The 17,145-nt window shown below is 44.4% G+C and overlaps 1 protein-coding gene across 1 annotated transcript in view; it reads right to left on the reverse strand.

Moving 5' to 3' along the window:
• LOC137306275 (guanylate-binding protein 1-like) overlaps positions 1–14,109 on the reverse strand; it is a 33,631-nt gene extending 19,522 nt beyond the window's left edge. The window contains exons 1-6 of the mRNA XM_067975437.1: positions 14,013–14,109; positions 8,745–8,915; positions 7,121–7,288; positions 5,632–5,799; positions 1,108–1,336; positions 23–150 (exon numbers count right to left, since the gene is read on the reverse strand). Coding sequence (XP_067831538.1) covers positions 23–150; positions 1,108–1,336; positions 5,632–5,799; positions 7,121–7,288; positions 8,745–8,912 — 861 coding nt within the window. The 5' untranslated portion in view covers positions 8,913–8,915; positions 14,013–14,109. The remainder of the gene's footprint in view (positions 1–22; positions 151–1,107; positions 1,337–5,631; positions 5,800–7,120; positions 7,289–8,744; positions 8,916–14,012) is intronic.
• Positions 14,110–17,145: the final 3,036 nt, after the last annotated feature.

Here is a 17,145-nt window from a genome sequence, read left to right on the forward strand (position 1 = left end):
ATCAGTATATAAATTGACCCACCTTCTCAACATCACCTAGGCCTTCAGTGTCCAACAGCAACAGGTCATTCTCGTGGTTTTGGGGATGAGGCAAACACCATATCCAGATTCCTTTGGTCTGGGCCTGAATCGTTGAACCGAGGGGAAAACCTTTTGTGCGGAAAAGTGCTGTTATTTTTTGAGGGAGAGTAAAATTGTCACAAATAAGTCTGGTCAGAGTTTGGGGTAGAAATTTGTCTCGGGCAGGAGTGCAAAACGGGCGGTATCGGGTCGGCCGCCTGTTATAGGGCCCACCCAATATTCAGTCCCAGTGACAACAGTGGTGCCGAATATCAGACAGGGCGTGTAACAGGCGGCAGATGGGATTCCACCCATTTTGCACTCCTGCCCAAGACGAATTTTACCTCTTTATGATTGATTACAAGCGCTGAAGTTGTAAGACACAACAAGGCATATATTCATCTTTAGCGATAGAGCAAAAGGGGTGATAGTGAACAGGCAGTCGTTTGGTGCTCCCTGGATTCTCTTTTCCAAATGGAAAAGGAAATTGGTGAAGTGTAAATCAATCACTATGGTTGATTTTGTCTGGAGTCCAACTTGCATTCTTACCCCAAATGATTTTTACCAAAATGGGGGCAGTAACTTGAGCTGTGCATATGGTCACATAACTACTTTTTGCTCAAAACACGTAATTCACAAGACAGACTTGTGCTCTCCAGGGCTCTGTTTTCTCCGCCTACATTGTGCATCTTTTAAAAAAAACAGAGGCAGGGACACCAAAGAATGACAATCAATTTCCATCGACATGAAAAATAATTGTGAGGCAGATTTTCAACTAGCAACGGGTTCGTGAAACCGCCTAATTTCCATTTCAAATGATTTCAAAGAAAATAAAAAGATAACAGGAGGGGGCTAATTTTCAACTCATGCCAGGGCGTAAAGCCGTTGTTGGAGTTTTGGGCATATGTCATCAAAACCGTCCGATTTTATTTTCCATTGAAATCAATGAAAAGGAAAATCCCGCTGCTTCTATCACGTGGCCGATCTGACAAGTTAAAAATCTACCCCAAAATATCATGATGAGAACTAAAACGGGAAATGTTGTACCTCTTTGTTTACCAGCCAGTTTGTTCATCAGGTATGATTTTCCCGACCGGTAGAGTCCTACTATTGCTACAACGACCACTGGTTTGAGCATTTTCGACAGGATGTTCACAGCGTTTTGATTCACTTGGAGCTGGCCAGAGGCATCGTAGTCAATCAAAGGGATGGGTTCCTCCATCACACGCAATGCAGGCCCTCTTTCGGGACCAATGACGTGTTCAACTTTTCTTGGCTATTCTCGGCAGGGAAGAGCACACAGTGAAATGCACAAGTACTTTTTCATCAAACAACCTACACAGCTGAATGGAAAATGGGCGAATGCTGGGGCAAGAGGAATTGGAGTCAGGGTTTAAAGTAAAAAGGCGAGTGCACGTCAAGTGAAGGGAGATTCTAGTTTCATGGTAAGTTATACACGTGCAGAAAGCAGAAGGATTTAACTTTATTTTCAGTTAATTATGCAATTTTTGTTTATGTCGCATGACCAGACTATTGCCTAATCCACCCCCCTCCACACACATTCACACACACGCGCACACGCACACACACACACTCACACACACACACACACACTTCTGGCTTAGTTTTTTTCGGCCAAACGTCATAGAATGGTAATGGTCTTTGGGAGGAGGGCCCAGCACCAATAACTGGTTTGGAGCTTCCCTTTTGAAGCTAGAAAATAGGTTTCTCTTTGTCTACTCCAGAACTTTCTTTTCAGAAGTGATCGCTAAAAGTGCCACAGAATCTTGCTGAAATCAGTTGCTCTTAATGTAGCTGTTTGAGTTGTTGCAGTATATATACATATATATATATACATACACACACACACACACACATATATATATCTATATATCTCGGAAAAACAGGCTACATTTGACTCCTAAGAGGAACATGTGGGATAGCTGGTAACTTATTTGTACAAGATTGCAGGTTCAGGAGTGACCCAGTGCCAAGAGTCTCGACTTGCTGCCTCATGCAGCCCTTCTAAGGTAGAAGATCAGCCATGATCTTATTGAATGGCGCAGCAGGCTCGAGGGGTCTCCTATTTCTTATGTTATTATAAGCTGGAAAACTGTGTATACATGTGGTTAAATCTTTTGTATTACCTGGAAGGTGCAGTCGAGTTTCAAGATACCTGTAGGTTGTCGGAGACACTCACTGAGGGTCATGTTCACTTTTGGCGATGATGTAAAATGGGCGATATCGAATCAGGTGCTCGTTGTACATGCGGCCCAATGATCTTTGCCATTGACCTCAATGGGAAGGGAAATCGGGCGAGGTGTATAATGGAACTCCAAATCTGATATCGCCCGTTTTACACCAGCACCAAAAGGTAAAATTACTCCCAGTCAACCCATGGGGTTGATTCTCAAATTGCCACCTGGGTGCAAATCTGGTGGTGGAAATTGTTTGCCTGTTATAGAAACATTTGGGGTAGAAATTCTTGGGCAGCAGCTCAAAGCAGGTGATATGGTATTGGCCGCCTGTTATACACTCTCCAGATCTTCAGCTCTAGTGAAGTCAATGGGCGGGCATATACTGGGCGGGCATTTAATGGGTGGGCATATACTGGGTGGGCATATACTGGGCAGGCATATAATGGGTGGGCCTATACTGGGTAGGCATATAATGGGCGTGCATATAATGGGTGGGCATATACTGGGTAGGCATATAATGGGCAGGCATATACTGGGTGGGCATATAATGGGCAGGCATATAATGGGTGGCCTATACTGGGTAGGCATATAATGGGTGGGCATATACTGGGTGGGCATATAATGGGCAGGCATATAATGGGTGGGCATATACTGGGTGGGCATATAATGGGTGGGCTTATAATGGGTGGGCATATACTGGGTGGGCATATACTAGGTGGGCATATAATGGGCGTGCATATAAAGGGTGGGCATATACTGGGTGGGCATATAATGGGTGGGCTTATAATGGGTGGGCATATACTGGGTGGGCATATAATGGGCATGCATATAAAGGGTGGGCATATAATGGGTGGGCATATACTGGGTGGGCATATAATGGGCGTGCATATAATGAGCAGGTATATACTGGGTGGGCATATACTGGGTAGGCATATAATGGGTGGGCATATACTGGATGGGCATATAATGGGTGGGCATATACTGGGTGGGCATATAATGGGTGGGCATATAATGGGTGGGCATATAATGCATGGGCATATACTGGGCGGGCATGTACTGGGGCATATAATATGCAGGCATATACTGGGCAGGCATCTACTGGGCAGGCATATACTGGGTGGGCATATACTGGGTGGGCATATACTGGGTGGGTGAAGTGATGCCGCCCGTTTTGCGCTCTCACCCAAGACGAATTTCGACTTCATTATTTTTATTTCCATTCATTTCAATCGACAAGAGATTCAGGCGGTTTCCATGACAACCAGCCGATCCGGAAGGCCAGTTTTGCTCTCAGGTTCATGGTGAAAATCTACCCCCATTGTGTGGTTGGCAGAGACACCCCTGGATCCAGGATGGTTTACCAATGCGTTAAGGTGAAGGCTGCCTCCCAATGGAGCATTATGGTTCTGTATGCCTGAACAGCAGATCACAGAAGTATTGACTGGAAGATACAAGGAGTATCTGTATGTGGTTGATTCTTATTCGCATCTGAGGTCCTGGCAGATGTCAACTTCAGCCCGCTCACAATCATCTGGCAGTGCACTGAGAAAGGGTTCATGACACTTCATCCTCCTTACCTTTCTTTAGTGACAGAAAAGTACCAATGTAGGTTAAGCTTTGCCATATAGGACATGCTTTCCTTCCTGGTTTCGAACCTCCTGGGCAGGCAACTATAAGACTTCCTCCAGCCCAGATGTAAAGCCATGGATCAAGAATTGAGGTGGGTTTGTGGCTAAAAGAGAAAGACAGCACAGAGAGGGAGGGCTCCCGCTTACTCTGGCATGTCCTCCAAGAGTCTGGGGGGGTATATTAGCCTCATGGAGGAAACACCTCTTTACCCAACGTGCCTGTAATGAAGACCTCGATTCATCTATTGGCGTCTGAGCCAGCTGATAAACATGGCCGTTAACAACATTATATGCAAGGTATTCTGGTATGTCCAGCCAGAATGCTGAACTCATAGGGCAGGCAGGGACCCACCCAGCTGCTTAATTTGACAAATGAATTCTCTTCTGTATGGATAGGTATGTATAAATGATTAAATCTACCCTCAATGTGTGGTTGGCAGATACTCTCACTCTGACCTCTCTGTCCTTGGCCTCTTACACTGTTCCAATGAAGCTCAACGTAAGCTCGAGGAACAGCATCTCATCTTTCGATTAGGCACTTTACAAACTTCCGGACTCAACATTGATTTCAATAACTTCAGATCATAACCACTGCTTCCATTTTTAAAAGTTTTTTTTAAAATTATTGGACTGCAGCTGATGGTAATGGTTCTGCTGTTGCCATTTACAGCTACTGCTGATCAATCTTTTGTTTCTTTCCTTGTCCCATTACCACCCTCCTTACCTTACACCATCATCCCTTTTGTCATTTAATCACTCTTGCCCTCTACCCTATCACAGATCTTCCATTTTGTTCTTTCCTCCCTCCCCCTTTCCCAGGCTCTGTATTTGCTTAAAAACTTTAACTCTTTTAACATCTTTCGGTTCTGAAGAAAGGTCTTCGACCTGAAACATTAACGCTGTTTCTTTCTCCACAGATGCTGAGCTTCTCCAGTATTTTCTGTTTTCATTTCAGATTTCCAGCATCCGCAGTATTTTGCTTTTGAATTATTATATAGAATAAGTCAGCTGGCATTATATGGGATTATACAGGTAATTGAGCTAGACGAACTGGAAGGGGTTAATTAGGTTTTAAAACACCTTAGGCAGACACACAGGTTTAACAGGCAGGTTGTGTAGACAAGCAGGGGTGAGTGTGAGAATGGGATGTTAATTAATGAATGGATTCCAGTCTGTCTGGAAGACACCTTTTGTAATAAATATTAGAAGGGGTAAGGTTTTGAAGGTTACAGAGGCTGGTAACGAGCACTCATGCGTGAAGTTGTCCAGAGTTTAATAAATATTCTAAAAACATTAATGAACGTACACAATGGATAATAGCAGCTGACCTAACCACTAGACGAGCTTCCCTATCAACAGCATGTACACAGAGTGTAATACCGAATTGTATCCAGTAATTTACTGTATAGGTTTAGGCTACACTGTTATAATTTAGGATCTCTGTAGTGTTTATTGTGAGCAGTGGAGAGAAGCCAGCTCACCAGCCCTGATGAGTTCTTTGTGCGTGAGCATAGTTAACGTCGACCTCATGGACACTGGGTCGTTTTAGTGCGTTTATTAATACAACATGTTAATCTGATTTATCTCCATTTCCTGGTCATTGAATCTGCATTGAAGTTAAGGATAGCGAGTATTCTAAAAACTCAACTTCTAGCACAGATACTGAAGCATGCTGGATGAGCTAGTGCGGAGTGTCTTGTAATTTGTAAATATTCCAAGATACGGTAAGAAGGATTCAGACTTACCCCTGACTTAGGAGCTACGGGCAGTCTGAACGGGATTACTTCCTCATATTCATCAATGAGGTGATGAATTCCGAATTCAGGCTCCACTGGGGTCCTTGGCGGTGTTCGCAACCGCATGGAGTCATTCCTCAACACCTGTGTTGCTGCAGGTACACGCCGATTGAATCCCTATAACATGTAGCACAGTCTTGGTGGGAAATACATCCCTAAGAAAGAGCGCTGCCCCTTTAATCCCATGGGCTTCAATTTTGCTAACAAGTCTATTATGAGGCACTTTATCAAATGCCTTTTGAAAGTCCATAGACACAACATCAACCGCACTACCTTCATCAACCCTCTCCGTTACTTCATCAAAGAACTCAATCAAGTTTGTCAGACACGATTTGCCTTTAACAAATCCGTGCTGGCTGTCATGTATCAACCCATCTTTTTCCAAGTGACAATTGATTTTGTTCCCTATTATGGTCTCGAGAATTTTCCCCACCACCGAGGTTAGGCTGATTGGCCTACAGTTACCTGGTTGACCTCTCTCCCCTTTTTTGAGCAAAGGTGTAACATTTGCAAATTTACAATCCTCTGGCACCACTCCCATATCTAAGGAGGATTGGAAGATTGTGGCCAGAGCCTCCGTTATCTCCATCCTTGCTTCCCTCAGCAACTTAGAATGCATCCGATCTGGATCAGGTGAGTTTTCCACTTTGAGTGTTGCCAACCTTTTAAGTACCTCCTCTTTATCTATTTTTATCCTATTCGATTTATTTGTCGCTCCTCATTAACATTAGCAGCATCTTCTTTTGTGAAGACAGATACAAAGTACTCATTTAGTACCTCCGCCATGCCCTTTGCTGCCACAAGAAGATTTCCATTTTGGTCTCTAATCAGTCCCACCTTTCCTTTGAGTATCCTTTACTCTTCAGATGTTTATCAAAAAATTTAACGCTCCCTATTATGTTATTCGCTAAACTTTTCTCGTACACACTGATTGCCCTTTTTATTTACTTTTTCAATTCTCCCCTGAGCATTCTGTATTCTGCTTGATCAACACTGTATTATGAATCCGACATTTATCATAAGCCTTCTTTTTCTGTTGCTTTTTCATCTCAATATCTTTAGTCATCCAGGGAGCTTTAGCTTTGGATGCCCTTCCTTTGGCCCTCATAGGAATGTATTAAGCATAATTGTGATGCTACTTCCTTCGGTCGTAGCAGCCGCCTTGCCTCTACTTGCGGGAAGCTATAAGTACAATGTGACAAGTTTACATAGGCAGTTTCCATTATAAAAATGGTCATTGCAATTTATAATGGAGAAAAAGTTGCTATGAAGTGCGTGCCGATGTAAGGTTTGGACTACGTATGTTTTATATATATATATCTTTAAATCAAGAATTTACTTTATACCATCACCAGAAGTTACCCATAGGGTTCATTTTCAAATTGTCCACATCTAACACAGATACTGAAGAGTAATGGATCAGCTAGTGCAGACTTACCCCTGATTTAGGAGCTATGGGCAGTCTGAATGGGAATATTTCCTCATATTTATTAATGAGGTGACGAATTCCGAATGCAGGCTCTACTGGGGTCCTTCGAGGTGTTGGCAACCGCATGGAGTCATTCCTCAACGCCCGTGTTGCTGCAGGTACACGTCGATTGAATCCCTATGACATATAGCACAGTCTTCATAGGAAATACATCACTAAGATAGAGCTTTATTGTGATAGGATTCTCGCCCGTGTTATTGCGAGATACGGGCCGCATTTCTATGACTTTCTAGAAATACAGCACCAAGAAGTTTTGAGAAGTGCGCACACCGGCTACATGGCACTGGGCTTTGACCTATTCATCCCAAATACCAAGGTGGTATTTTTCAACACTCCTCTTCAACATGAGTGTAAAGCTCTCAAATGGAGCAGACATGGAAGGATTTGGTGAGGCGCTCACACAGGTATGGTAGCCTAGTCGTTACGTGACCAGCAGTTTTCAGTTGATAATCCCACCATGACGAATTGTGAATTTTAATTCAATCGGGCAGAATTTTAATTTGCCGCCTGGTCGAATAATTGGCGTTGTGGAGATGAAAATTGGACTGATGGCGGTTTTGTAAAGCCAGTTTTACGCTCCGCTGGCACAGCTACCCCATAAATCTGGAAACCCCTATTTAATTATTTAAAGTGTGATGTTGTTTGCTATAGGCAGATGCCTGGTCCACTCGGGTCTGTCAGGCAGTAAGATTGCCAGGTAGACAATGGAGGCGTGATCAGGGCAGTAAGTTCCAGGCTGCCATTTTAGCGGTCTGAGCGCCCCATCAATGCCAGGCCAAGGCAGGGAAAATCAGCCCCCAATACCTTTTGTTCACGATTACTCACGACTTGGGAGTTGAACGGGGTTTGTACCAGAATATTTGCTTTCCATATCGTCAACTTAATGTCGGAGTGTAAAACTAGCATTGTGGGTCGGGCGCCTGTTATAGAAATCTTCCGATTTCCAGTTCCATTGCTTTACACTCCATTGGTGAGTTGAACATTATACCCTGTGACTGCAGATTCAGAGTCATCTAAAGTCCTTCTCAATATTTATAGGTATAGTTACAGTGTGACAAGTTTATACAGGAAGTTTCCATTATAAAAATGGACATTGGGATTTATAATGGATGAAAAGTTGATATGAAGCGAGTGCAGATATAAACGTGTTTTATATGTATATCTATTAATACACACACATAGCACAGTCTTATATCCAGACATTTCAGGGAGAAGTCTCTGTCCCATCTTACACCTGCAGTAAGTGGCACGTGCACCGACCAGCACTGAGAACAAAGCATGGGTTCAGAATATTTCCATATAGTGCACCAGGTGTTCAAATGGAACCACCTAGGCTCTAAGTCAACCAGGATCCTTATGTGGAACCAATTCTGCATAATAGTGTGCACCATTAGACTTTGATACAATTTTCCTGGCAACAAGCCTAATTTTATGCTGTTCAGGAATACTGATAACTCATTGCTTAACGCTATTCAGGATTACGGAAAGAAACCTATGTAATGTCTGTACAGCCTTTGCGGTTTTCTTTGGTTAATAGATGTTCTAAGATCTGGTGACAATGACTCAGTATTACCTGTGACCTGGCAGAGGGCACTGATGTGTGTTGGACGTCCTCTCTGTCGGCGAACTGATAGTTATCAGCTTCATACTCTTCTAAATGCGTAGTCGCTATCGACCATCTTTTTAATTTGCCCACCAGTCTCTCGTCCGTGTCCGATACACGATAATTTCTTCTATCCATTCTCTATAAAAAGCGAGACAATGGCAGTTGGAATCCCATCAACAGGAAGGCAATATATTAATCTGAAATCCATTATGGTCCCTGCTGTTGTATGACTCAGATTTGTGGACTGGTGCCACATAACATGAGCATCAAAAGCTGCCGAGAAGTCGTGAAAATCCACCGGTTCATGAACGCCTTTCACAGCCATGCCTACCCGGCCTGTCCTACATGTGACTCCAGTCCCGCGCAACGTGGTTGACTCTTAATGCCCCCGGCGCAATTAAGTATGGACAATAATTGTGTTTCCCATATGCTGTGAAGGAATCTACCCTAATCAGGAGACAGGGCCTTGCTTTAATGTCTCATCTGCAGTACAACACTGCAGTGTCAGTCGGGATTATCTGCTGTAGTCCTGGAGTGAGGCTTCAGCTCTCAATCTTCTGCCTCAGAGGTGGCAGTGCCGTTGGCCCAGCCAAACCATCTCACAGGCTTGTCAGTGGTCCCCGAGCTGGAGTACATGACCGAGTGTAGTCAGATGGGAGACTGCGGAAGGGAGCGGGACATGGGAAGGGGGAAATAAAAAAAGGCCATCGGTGTTTATATTAGCTCAGGTTTACTCTGTGTTTCATTGCTGGGTAATACCGAGTGCCCCCTTTGCACTGTCGCCCTGGATTGCTGCTAGTGTTTGGGTTCAAGCTGCGGGCTTTGTGGGTGCGACAAATTGGGAGGCCATTGCCGAGGAGACAGGAATGCCTCACTGTGGCCAAGCGCTCCAGAGCTACTGGGTCTCGTTAGGAGCCACGATCGCTGAGATTGAGTAAAAATTAGCATTATTTGGATGAATCTTAAAAATAAAGAGCTTCTCCCAGCTAAGGTGAGGTGTGTGTGTTGGGGGGGGGGTGGGGGTGGGGGGGGGGGGGGTTAATGTTGGCAGGGTCGGTGGGGGGAGGGCAATGAGCTGAAACCTCACTCCAGGACTAGAAGGTGTGCGTGTTGGCTGAGGACAAAATTGGGCTTGGTTGTGATGCCTTGTGATCCTGCCAAGACTCAATGTCTAGGCCCAATACATTAAGAATGGCCTTGCTAAATAAACAATAAACAATAGGTTTGTTAGCTGTTGAACTGGAGTGAGCCACAGATATATAGAATCATAGAATCACACAGCACAGAAGGAGGCCCTTCGGCCCAACGTGTTTGTGTCGGCTCTTTTCAAGAGCTTTCCAATCAGTCCCACTCCCCTGCCTTTCCCCCAAAGCACTGCAACTTTCGCCCCTTCAAGTATTTATCCAATTCCCTTTTGAAAGTTACTGTTGAATCTGTTTCCACCGCCCTTTCAGGCAGTGCTTTCCAGATCATAACAACTCATTGGCTAATAAAAATTCTCCTTGTCTCCCCTCTGGATTTTTTTTGCCAATTATCTTAAATTTGTGTCCTCTAGTCACCAACCCTCCTGCCAGTGGAAAGAGTTTCATCCTATCAACTCTATTAAAACCTCATAATTTTGAACACCTCTATTAAATCTCCCCTTACCCTTCTCTGCTCTATGGAGAACAACCCCAGCTTCTCCAGTCTCTCCACATAACTGAAATCCACATGACTGACGTCCGTCATCCCCGGTACCATTATAGAAAATCTCCTCTGCACCTGCTCCAAGGCCTTGACATCCTTCCTAAAGCCTGGTGCCCAGAATTGGAAACAATACTCTAGCTGGTACCTAACCAGTGATTTATAAAGGTTTAGCATAACTTCCTTGCTTTTGTACTCTATGCCTCTATTAATAAAGCCCAGGATCCCCTATACTTGTTTTTAGTGGCCTTCTCAACTTGTCCTGCCACCTTCAAAGATTTGTGTATGTGATCCCCCAGCTACCTCTGTTCCTGAACCTTTAAAATTGTACCAGTTGTAACATCTAGAAATTATATTTTTATATGATAGCGTGTGGGGAGTGATTCCTATTAAAAGTGGAATAATTGGTAATACTTTGAAACATGCGGATCCACATGTAGCCAGAGTGAAAGAAAGGTATAAAAAGAGGGCTGTTCGAATAGATACTTCAGAATTCAACAAGGCTTGGCCAGCCAATCCCCCCTCCCTGCCCCCCCCCCGGCTCGAAACTGGTGAATTCTCTTGTACCTTGTATTGTATGTGAGTCCCTGAGTATATGTGTAATTATTATTAGTAATGGTTATCATTGTATATGTGTAATTATTGGTAATAATGGTTGCCATTGTATGCTTAATTCCCATGAAAGCCAATAAATGCCCTTGAACCCCATTACCTTGTGGAATAACTTTTAAGTTTACAAGTGAAAACATGCATTCCACAACACCACCCCTGAGTTAGGGTTAGGTTAGGGTTAGGGCACCCCTGGATGTGAAAGTCAACAATGGAGAAGTGCGGTGGACCCACATTGCACATTGTACCACAGTCTTCTAGTTGAGGGATATAAATTTACTTGGTGGACATACATCTCTCATGGGTCTTTAGGTTAATAAGTATCTGGAGATATGTTGACAGTGATTCAGGGTTAGCTGTGGCAATGTAGAGGGTAGTGTTGTGGGCTCTACCTCCTCTTTGCTGTTCAATCTATATTTATTCATGACTTAGATCACAAAATAGAGAGCCATATATCCAAGTTTGCCGATGACACAAAGATTGGTGGCGTAGTAAGTAGTGTAGATGGAAGCACAAAATTACAAGGAGTTGTTGATAGGTTAAGTGAGTGGCCAAAACTGTGGCAGATAGATTTCAACCCAGGTAAGTGTGAGGTCATCCACCTCAGACCAAAAAAGGATAGATCTGAGGATTTTTTAAATGGAGAAAAGCTAGGAACAGTAGAGGTCCAAAGAGATTATGGAGTCCATGTACACAGATCACTAAAATGTAATGGTCAGGTGAAAAAAATAATTACAGTGGCTACTGGCCAGTTAGCCTAACATCAGTCATCGGGCAAATACTGGAATCCATTCTTAAGGAAGTGGTAACAGGGCACTTACAAAATCATAATATGACAATGCAGAGTCAACATGGTTTTATGAAAGGTAAATCGTGTTTAGCAAATTTATTAGCGTTCTTTGAGGATGTAACTAGCAGGGTACATAAAGAGGAACCAGTGGATGTAGTATGTTTGGATTTTCAAAAGGCATTCAATAAGGTGCCACATAAAAGGTTGTTACGCAAAATAAGGGCTGATGGGGTTGGGGGTAATATATTAGCATGGTAAGAGGGTTGGTTAACGGACAGAAAACAGAGAGTAGGGATAAACGGGTCATTTTCAGGTTGGCAGGCTGTAACTAGTGGGGCCGCAAGGATCAGTGCTTGGGCCTCAGCTATTTACAATCTACATTAATGACTTAGATGAAGGGACTGAGTGCAATGTATCCAAGTTTGCTGACGATACAAAGGTAGGTGGGAAAGTGAGCTGTGAGGAGGAGGCAAAGAGTCGGCAAAGGGATATAGACAGGATAAGTGAGTGGGCAAGAAGGTGGCAGATGGAGTATAATGTGGGAAATGTGAAGTTATTCACTTTGGTAGGAAGATTAGAAAAGCAGAATAATTTTTAAATGGTGGGAAACTATTAAATGTTGGTGTTCAGATAGATATGGGTGTCCGTGTATATGAAACACAAAGTTAGCATACAGGTATAGCAAGCAATTAGGAAGACAAATGGAATATTGACCTTTATTGCAAGGGGGTTGGAGTACAAGAGTAAGGAAGATTGAGTTTTTAGGATTTTGAAAGGAATTGATAGGATAGATAGAGAGAAACTTTTTCTGCTGGTGGTGAGTCTAGGACAACGGGGCATAACCTCAAAATCAAAGCCAGGCCATTCAAGGGAGAAGTTAGGAAACACTTCCTCACACAAAGGGTGGTAGAAATGTGGAACTCCCTCCCACAAAAAGCAGTAGATGCTAGCTCAATTAATAATTTTAAATCTGAGATCGCTGGATTTTTGTTAGGTAAGGGTATTAAGGGAAATGGAGCCAATTCAGGAAAATGGAGTTTGGGTACAGATCAGCCATGATCTCACTGAATGGCGGAACAGGCTCGTGGGGCTGAATGGCCTACTCCTGTTCCTATGTTGCTAACCGACGGTTTCCAAATCCATGCACTTGTGAGTCTATGGTCGAATTTGGCCACTTTCTTGAGTTGGCCCTGAATCTCTCATTTCCTTCCCAAATGGGCTCGTTTCTTCGCTCCATTTCTGGAAATGTGTGAAACAATGGTAGGTGGCATGTTACGAATAGCAAGTCAATGCATTCATCTGCTGTCCATTACGCCTCCCCCCGCTCTCCCCCCCTCCCCGCTATAAAGAGACTAAGGTGTCTTCCTTTGTTGGTTCCAAGAAAAAAATATGTAAAGGGTTTGAAAGGAGATCTGCACGCAAAAGAATGACAGAATACTTGAAAAGTAGGAAGCAATGATAAGAATGGAGCAGACAGGCGACAGGAGGCAAGATAAAAAGTCTCGTTCATTCCTTTAAACTAGGCGGAGCACGGTGAACTGATTTTAAGGCGTTTCCTTTCTACCTGGCTAGCCCCATCTTTTTAAACTATTAACATACTCTTTGCATCTGGAAAGTGTATTTTATTTGATTTATGTCCTTATGCCTCCGATTGTCTCCTGTTAATATCACTTCTGCTCCTTAACCAACTTCTGTTCTCACTCAAGCATTTCACAGCTGCATGCCAAATAGGCACTGAGTCAAGATAAATGAAGGTCGCATTTCCTTTTACCCTGTTGAAACAATTCTCACCGACTGTCGACCTTGAAGATAACTATTTCGCATTCAGCCGCTGCAGATAAACATACAACAGTTCTGGATAGTGAATTTTTTAAAAAAAGAACTACTGATTGTCCTCAACGCCGAGATAATGGAGAATGTGAGCTACTGTGGAGATGATGGAGAAAGTGAACGAAGAAAGCAGAATATCAATGGAAAGAGACACCAATAGAAAAAGAAACACTTTGTAGTAAATAGGATAAAATTCATCAAAGAGCGAAAAGCAGAAATCTACCCTTAAGGTGTAGGATATAAATCTCCTGACCATAAACTATTAACAACTGCCAGTCCGAGATGGGGCTGTCAGATCTGTAACATCAGCAGAACAAACTCACTCGTGTTGCGCTCGGAGATGACGAGGGTTTAAATATTCTGGGAACAACTCAACTTGAGAAAGTATCCTCCGGCTCCCAGTATGTACAGTCCGGGGACTCACTGCGACTGCAAAGGGGCAATCTTTGTTCCAGTAAACTAAAGGCTGGGTTGTTCACGTGTTTTACAAGCGTACTCCACCCTTAAGAAACCAAAAGTAAATCTGGAGATCACAGTAAAGCAGACTGCAGGACTCTGCATTATGACAATTAAGCAGAACCTTGTTGAATTCACATTTTTAAAAAGGAACACATACTTCACATTTTAGCCTTCATTCGCAGCTATTTGGACAGTTCCTCACGCACCTCAACTGCTTCAGAAATACAACCAACTATCATGAAATCAAGACCCAGTGCCCCAGTTGACATGGCCTCAGTTACCAGCAATATTTCTGTCCGGTGAACAACCAATCCTGCTTTCACGCAGAACTAAAAGCAATAAGTCTGTTTACATTTTTTATATTAGTTCATGGGATTTGGGCGTCGCTGGCAAGGCCAGCATTTGTCGCCCATCCCTAATTGCCCCTTGAGAAGATGGTGGTGAGCCGCCTTCTTGAACCGCTGCAGTCCGTGTGGTGACAGTTCTCCCACAGTGCTGTTAGGGAGGGAGTTCCAGGATTTTGACCCAGCGACGATGAAGGAACGGCGATATATTTCCAAGTCGGGATGGTGTGTGACTTGGAGGGGAACGTGCAGGTGGTGTTGTTCCCATGTGCCTGCTGCCCTTGTTCTTCTAGGTGGTAGAGGTCACGGGTTTGGGAGGTGCTGTCGAAGAAGCCTTGGCGAGTTGCTGCAGTGCATCCTGTGGATGGTACACACTGCAGCCACAGTGCGTCGGTGGTGAAGGGAGTGAATGTTTAGGGTGGTGGATGGGGTGCCAATCAAACAGGCTGCTTTGTCCTGGATGGTGTCGAGCTTCTTGAATGTTGTTGGAGCTGCACTCATCCAGGCAAGTGGAGAGTATTCCATCACACTCCTGACTTATGCCTTCTAGATTACGGAAAGGCTTCGGGGAGTCAGGAGGTGAGTCACTCACTGCAGAATACCCAGCCTCTGACCTGCTCTTGTAGCCACAGTATTTATGTGGCTGGTCCAGTTAAGTTTCTGGTCAATAGTGACGCCCAGGATGTTGATGGTGGGGGATTCGGCGATGGTAATGCCATTGAATGTCATGGGGAGGTGGTTAGACCCCCTCTTGTTGGAGATGGTCATTGCCTGGCACTTGTCTAGCGCGAATGTTACTTGCCACTTATCAGCCCAAGCCTGGATGTTGTCCAGGTCTTGCTGCATGCGGGCTCGGACTGCTTCATTATCTGAGGGTTTGCGAATGGAACTGGACACTGTGCAATCATCAGCGAACATCCCCATTTCTGACCTTATGATGGAGGGAAGGTCATTGATGAAGTAGCTGAAGATGGTTGGGCCTAGGACACTGCCCTGAGGAACTCCTGCAGCGATATTCTGGGGCTGAGACGATTGGCCTTCAACAACCACTACCATCTTCCTTTGTGCTCGTATTGCATATTGATTTGCACCTATCGGTAAGGATGAGGCGCAGAACCTTTTGCATAGAATAATAGAATGCTACAGCACAGAAAGAGGCCATTTGGCCCATCGTGCCTGTGCCGACCCTTTGTAAGAGCTATCCAATTCGTCCCACTCTCCTGCTCTTTCCCCATAGCCCTACAAATTTTCCCCCTTCAACTATTTATCCAATTCCCTTTTGAAAGTTATTATTGAATCTGTCTCCACCACCCTTTCAGGCAGCGCATTCCAGATCATAATAACTCACTGCGTAACAAAAAAAATCTCCTCATCTCCCCCTTTGGTTCTTTTGCCAATTAGCTTAAATCTGTGTCCTCTGATTACCGAAGTTCCTGCCACTGGAAACAGTTTCTCCTCATTTACTCTATCGAAACCCTTCATGATTTTGAACCCCTCCATTAAATCTCCCCCTCACTTCTCTGTTCTAAGGAGAACAACCCCAGCTTCTCCAGTCTCTCCACATAACTGAAGTCCCTCATCCCTGGGACCATTCTAGTAAATCTCCTCTGCACCCTCTCCAAGGCCTTGACATCCTTCCTAAAGTGTGGTGCCCAGAATTGGACACAAAACTCCAGCTGGGGCCTAACCAGTGATTTATAAAGGTTTAGAATAACTTTCATGCTTTCCTACTGTATAGCCCCGATTTTAACTGGCAGAAACCAGGCAGGGGCAGTTAAAATAAGGCGAATCATTTATCCGCTTTGGTCCCGCTGCTTTCCCACCATGTCCCTATCTTAACCTGCTTTTTTGAGCAGGCAAAGACACCCGGAGAATGAAAGTGGGGCCCTACAATAAATATGCAGATCGGGTCCCGATGATGTGATGAGTACCCGATCTGCAATTTTTAGTTGATAGCCTGAACGGGGAGAAGTGACGGCTTCAACGTCTGGCAAACCAGTCGGGAGCCAGATCGTGGGCAAGAAGAGAGGCAGAAGGTACATTTAAAAGTTTTATTTTAGGATTCCTTGTGGGCCAGGAGGGGCAGGAGTGCTCCTCCGGGCCTCACAAAGAAGCCCTGGGCCTCCCTTGAGCCGGGCAATGCCCCTCCCGATCTGGAGAGCTGGGGTTGTTCTCCTTAGAGAGGAGACGGTTGAGAGGAGATTTGATAGAGGTGTTCAAAATCATGAAGGATCTAGATAGAGAGAAACTGTTCCCATTGGCGGAAGAATCAAGAACCAGAGGGCAAGGATTTAAGGTGATTGGCAAAAGAACCAAAGGTGACCTGAGGAAAAACTTCTTTACACAGCGAGTGGTTAGGATCTGGAATGCACTGCCCGAGGGGGTGGAGGTGGCAGATTCAATCATGGCCTTCAAAAGGGAACTGGATAAGTACTTGAAGGGAAAAAATTTGCAGGACTCTGGGGAAAGGACGGGGAAAGCCATGATCTTATCAAATGGCGGAGCAGGCACGAGGGGCTGAATGGCCTACTCCTGTTCCTATGTTCCTATGAGTGGGATTAGCTGGATTACTCTTGCAGAGAGCCGGCACGGACTCGACGGGCTGAATGGCCTCCCTCTGTGCTGTAACCTTTCTATGATTCTATGATTTCCA

The sequence above is a fragment of the Heptranchias perlo genome, chromosome 42, assembly GCF_035084215.1.
Source record: "Heptranchias perlo isolate sHepPer1 chromosome 42, sHepPer1.hap1, whole genome shotgun sequence".
In the NCBI taxonomy this organism is placed as follows: Eukaryota; Metazoa; Chordata; class Chondrichthyes; order Hexanchiformes; family Hexanchidae; genus Heptranchias; species Heptranchias perlo.